This window comes from Malus domestica, chromosome 12, assembly GCF_042453785.1.
Source record: "Malus domestica chromosome 12, GDT2T_hap1".
NCBI classification, from domain to species: Eukaryota; Viridiplantae; Streptophyta; class Magnoliopsida; order Rosales; family Rosaceae; genus Malus; species Malus domestica.
The window spans coordinates 13,363,262-13,368,729 of NC_091672.1; the positions used below are offsets into that span (position 1 = coordinate 13,363,262).

Consider the following 5,468-nt stretch of genomic DNA (forward strand, 5'->3'; position numbering starts at 1 on the left):
CTACACAAGATATTTGTAATTCTATAAAGCTCATAAACAATATAAAACACACTAAACTTGTGCTTCAACAACTATAACAAATAAGTTATAGAAAATCAGGTTTTATACCAAAATAAGCTTTAATAAGCTTAGAATATGATCAAATGATATTAAACACTTGTATTATGAAATACCCAATAAAAATTTCAACATGATCAAATGATGGGATTCAAAAGGAACGTCCATTTCTAACTTCCAGGTACAAGATTAGAAGCGTGAAACAGAAAAAGGTTGAGTTCAGAAATAGACAAGCGTTGGCGGCGGAGCAGGAGCAAAAAATAAGCCAAATCAAGTAATCAACCATCAACCACGAAAAAGAAAGAGAAAAAGAAAAAAAAAAGGAAGAAGAAGGAGGTTGGGGTATCGAAATCGAATAGAGAAGGGGAGCCAACGAGAGGTTAGGGCGCTGCAGATTGGATTGGGGGTGGTTGAAAGTAGTAAATAGCATTGCACATTTTTTATTACCAGAGTGGGATAAAAACTTGTTCTTCTTCTATTCTCACGCTCCCCCCCCCCACCCCCCCTTCTGTTCGTCTCCCTGAATGCCTTACCAGTGTTCAGGGTAACAACTACAATTACAGCAACTTGTTCATCTCTGTCGATTTCTTCTTTTCTCTCGATTTCCTTACGTATAAATTGTTGTGCATGTTTCAGACTATCGTGGCGATTTATGTGCGGAGGAGCGAGGGAAATATAGGTTGCTTTTTCAATTCAAATTTTTATCTCTACTTGTATATTTTGTTTGTTGGTTTTATTTAGGTGTTACGTTGTGATTTTTTGGGTTGGTAATTGGAATGTAATGAAATTATTATCAATAAATAAAGGAGAAATTAGGTTTTCATCATTCCTTTTGCTACTCCATTGATTAAAATCCTATTCTTTTTCAATTTTTGATCAAAGTCCTTGAGTATTAATAGCATCATTAATTATTTCAATAATAAAATATTTTTTTATTTCTAAATATATTCATGTTAAAAATGTTACAATTAGTATATTTATATTTAAGGAAAACTAATGAAAATGGCTTGAAAATTTTGAGTTTTAATGATAAGGACAAAATAAAGGGTAAAGTGAATAGTACTAGGATTGACTTTTTAGTGTAAAAATGTGGTTTTTCGTTAAAGTGAACAATACCCGGTGCTTTTCGTTAAAGTTCCCTTATATTTATGACTAAATTTTTTTATCATATATTTTTAGTTTTAGTTTGTACCCATTTTTAATTTGTAATTCTTTTTTAATTTGTACCAATTTTCTTTTCAGTTTTAATTTGTACCCGTATATATTTTTTTTTGTGCCCATATTTTTTAAAGTTTATTTGTATTTGTACCCATATTTTTTTTATTTGTACTTTTTATTTGGCTAAATGTACCCATGCTAATTATATATACCCATTCATGTAAAACTTTTTAATTTTAAAATGTATTCATTCTTAAATATGTCAATTTGTTATATGTAAAATGTACCTTTTTTATATAAAATCTATTCATTTTTTTTCTAATCCATTTTTAAACTTATATGGGTACATTAATTTTTTTTTCTTTGATTTGAAAATGTATCCATGTCAAGTTTAATTGAAGAAATTTACTAATGTTATTAAGCCTAATATCTTTTTTTTTTTTTGTGATTTTGAAGAATGTACCCATGTTTTGAAGAATGTATCCATTTTTGGTTAATTTTGATGAATGTACTCATGTTTATATACACACACACACACGCAATAGTATATTTATATTTTAATATTTTTAGTCCCACAAATTATGGTTTTTTATTTAAAATCTCATTTATATAAACAACTAAAATTTCTAATTTTTAATTTAAAAAATATAGTAACGTACATAAAAATAAATTATCACATTAATTTCAGGGACCTTGATAAAAAATTAAAAACCAACAAGGTTTCAATCAAAGAATAGTCATAGTTAAGGACCGTATCCAAAGTCTCCCAGAAATAAATAATGAAAGCAAATATATATATACATGCAGGAGGTTGTGACGTAACGTATTGATGCGAAATGGAGACAAGTTGGTGTGTAACTTTGGTCATTCACAAATTATGGCATTGAATTCGTTCCAGCATATTTGCCACTCTCCGGTCAGATCATTAATTCACGTCTTTCTGTACATGGCCTTTCTTTCTTTTATTTCCACAATTTATATGTTAATGTTCTCTTGCTCTCCTAAACCTTAATTTCTTTTCTTTCTTTCGTTCAATAGATTTGCTCAGGAAAAAAAATAATCATATCAAGTTACACAGTTTTTAACATTGGACATATGATCGTGTCAGTTATTAACACTTGACTTGTTGATTAATTAGAAAGATAACTTTCTGAAGATATGCATTCTGATGAACGGACAACAATGAGAATATTTTCGAGTGACATCTGAATTAGTTTACTACCATCCAGAAAAAAAAAATGAAGATACGTTTTAGAATGTTGATTTTTCGAATTGAATGCCAAATTAATTGTGGTTGCTCAGACTTTCGTGACATGGATATCGTTATTGTTGCTAACATTTTATAGAATGCATATTGTTCTTGTTAGAAATTGATCTTAATTTAGTTGTGCTTATGTCAAATATGCAGATTTATGTAACCTAACTTGCCGAGGAAGACTAATTCTCAGGGAATCTTTTGAGAGGAACAAGAGCCTCTGGCATGCACTGCTTCCATTCTTATTTGCATGAGAATTGTCAAAATGGCTGTAGCAGTTGATCAGCATCACGGATTCAAGACATTTAGCCGATCCCAGAGATGCAGATTACAGTCCTACACTCAACTTGATTATAACATTCTTGCCCACTCCTTAAAACATGCATTCGGTGATGCTAATTTTCATAAAAGCTTCTCCACCCCATGTCTATCCCTAACCACTGCATCGGAGGAAGATTTTGACACTAATCCAAGAATTGAGATTGTTGGTGGCAGTAGGATACCTAGGGTACATGCTCTTGTAGTCGAGGTTGCCATATCTATGGCGTCTGGTGCCGACCTCCTGCCAGTGTCAAGTGGACTAGGCGGTGCCTACTACTTATGTAGCAAAAATGGCGACAATATTGCTGTGGCAAAGCCCATAGATGAAGAACCTTTAGCTTTCAATAATCCTAAGGGTCTCGGAGGCAGGATGCTGGGCCAACCTGGTTTGAAACGCTCAGTTCGGATTGGTGAATCTGGAATCCGAGAATTGGCAGCATATCTCCTTGACCACGGTGGATTCGCTGGTGTTCCTCCAACAGCTTTAGTGAAAATTTCTCATGTTGCATTCCACATTAACAAAAATGCAGGCGCAATTTCAGCTTCACCCTATAAGATTGCTTCTCTGCAGCGCTTCGTGGATCATGACTTTGATGCTGGAGAGTTAGGTTCTTCAGGCTTTTCAGTAGCTGCTGTCCATCGTATTGGAATTTTTGATGTAAGACTCCTGAATCTTGACAGGCATGCAGGGAACATGCTTGTTAAGAAATATGAGCAGCACAACTATGCAGCTGGGGTGCTTGAGCTTGTACCTATTGACCATGGTCTTTGCCTTCCTGAGTGGCTTGATGATCCATATTTCGAATGGTTGCACTGGCCTCAAGCTTCAGTTCCTTTTTCCGAGTCTGAAATCGAGTACATATCCAAACTTGACCCCTACAAAGATGCGGAGCTTCTACGAACTCAGATTCCTTCTTTCCGGGAGGCTGCTATTCGTGTTCTTGTGCTATGCACCACCTTCTTGAAGCAGTCTGCTGCTTCAGGGCTCTGTCTTGCTGATATAGGAGAAATGATGACTCGGCAGTTCTGTGCCGACGAAGAAACATTGAGTACATTGGAGAATTTGTGCATGCAAGTTAAGAATGCCATGCCTACTAGAGACAACGAGAAGAAAGGAGAAATCGGAGAAGTTGAAATATTTGAATTTGACAATGAAAATAAAGAAGGGTTTAATGAGAATATGGATCTTCCGAGCCATCCCGAAATTATTATGTCAAGGTTTTTATCAGCGGGATCAATGACTGGGTTGGCCGATGCATCTCTGTCTCCTCTATTCGAGGAAAATGATCAAACCATTGACAACTATGATAGAAACACTATAACAGGCAGCAACAATGTTGGTGATGATGGAACTACTAGTGATGGTCGCGGTCGTAAGGTAGGGGTTTTGATGAAGAGCGGGAGTTTCTCAGCAGCGACCCTCAGTTCTGAAACTCGGGGAGCAATATCATTTGGAGACATGAGTGGAGACGAATGGGAATTGTTCTTGGACCATTTTGACAAGTTTTTGGCGCACAAACTGGAGGAGGGCAACAAGTGCTTGAGCTCGAAACTGAGGTTGGGAACTTCCTGCAACTTCTGAGATTAATCTTATGGAGTGACTGTACATTATTACCAAATGAAATGATGATAGATAGAGTAGATTGTAAATAAATACATACCGTTTTACCGATTTACCAATGTACCATAGATAGGTACAACCTCTAAAGGAGGAGTTGAGATCGGTGGAAACGCCATCCTTCCTCTCTATGTACGCACCTGTCAGTCTTCTACGTTATCTTGTATTGTTGCCCTGCTGCACTGACATAGAATTGCTTCTCTTGCACATGTTTTTGCTTGGGAATTATTGAATTGTTCAGACGGTTGATATTGTTAACAAGTTTTCTTTTCTTTTATTTTTTTTTTCCAAAGTTACTATTTTTCTTTTTGAGTTAAATAAGAATTTGTTGAGATTCGGGTGATCAATTTCAATCGAGTTAATAATAATTTATCTAACCCAACTCACCTATCGGATGGGTGGTCGGGTTTCTATCCAAAAGTAATTTGTAAATTTTACAACCCTATCCATTTCAGTAGAGTTGGTCTGTAAACCTAGTAGAACGCCAAGGACGTTTTTTGTAATTTTCTAGCGTTAGGGAATAAAATAGGATTAAAATTGGAATGGGATGTGACAAGTAAACCCACTAGAATGCCCACCCTAATTAAAAGAAGTAAAAATAGGAGAGTGAAAGAGAGATTAACTCGGACTTGCTCGCAAGGAATTTGAAGGCTAAACGGTACATATTCCAGTTTACTCCGAAATGCATGGTGTTTGGTAACAATATCCATCCTCAACAGGAGCAGGTTGCCTCTCAGACAGATAGTTAGGGGCAATTATGAGACCATGATTTTCCAGGGCCTGAGTAAGTCTAATCCGAATACTGTTACTTCAGAAGTCCAGTCATGGACTCACCAGCTCCGAGCAGAGCTATATCAGACGGATCAAGGTGCCACCATCACTCTACTTTGGGCCACTAGGTAGAGTCCAAGCGACTCCGCTGGGTGACTATGCTTGTTCCGCAACATGCATGATCTAATCCGGATATGGACACAATCAAATCTTATAAGTCTTGGAATCCCTACAATCTAGGGATAGGCTTGAGCCGCAAGTAATCACAACTCCTAAGAGGATGCAATA

General features: G+C 36.1%; 1 protein-coding gene across 2 annotated transcripts; it reads left to right on the plus strand.

Moving 5' to 3' along the window:
• The first annotated feature begins 395 nt into the window (after window positions 1–395).
• On the plus strand, window positions 396–4,686 carry LOC103448257 (phosphatidylinositol 4-kinase gamma 8-like). Of its 2 annotated transcripts, XM_029098494.2 has the most exons (4): window positions 396–601; window positions 694–736; window positions 2,023–2,131; window positions 2,624–4,686. In XM_029098494.2, the coding sequence occupies exon 4, from the start codon at window positions 2,721–2,723 to the stop codon at window positions 4,371–4,373; it is 1,653 nt and encodes a 550-aa protein (XP_028954327.2). In that variant the 5' UTR covers window positions 396–601; window positions 694–736; window positions 2,023–2,131; window positions 2,624–2,720; the 3' UTR covers window positions 4,374–4,686. The 2 variants fall into 2 exon arrangements, with proteins under 2 accessions (XP_028954327.2, XP_028954328.2); XM_029098495.2 differs by lacking the exon at window positions 2,023–2,131.
• The last annotated feature ends 782 nt before the right edge of the window (window positions 4,687–5,468 follow it).

What these genes read in the sequence shown, in the direction of transcription:
- LOC103448257 (XM_029098494.2), top strand. Translation starts at nt 2,721, where the DNA reads ATGAGAATTGTCAAAATGGCTGTAGCAGTTGATCAGCATCACGGATTC.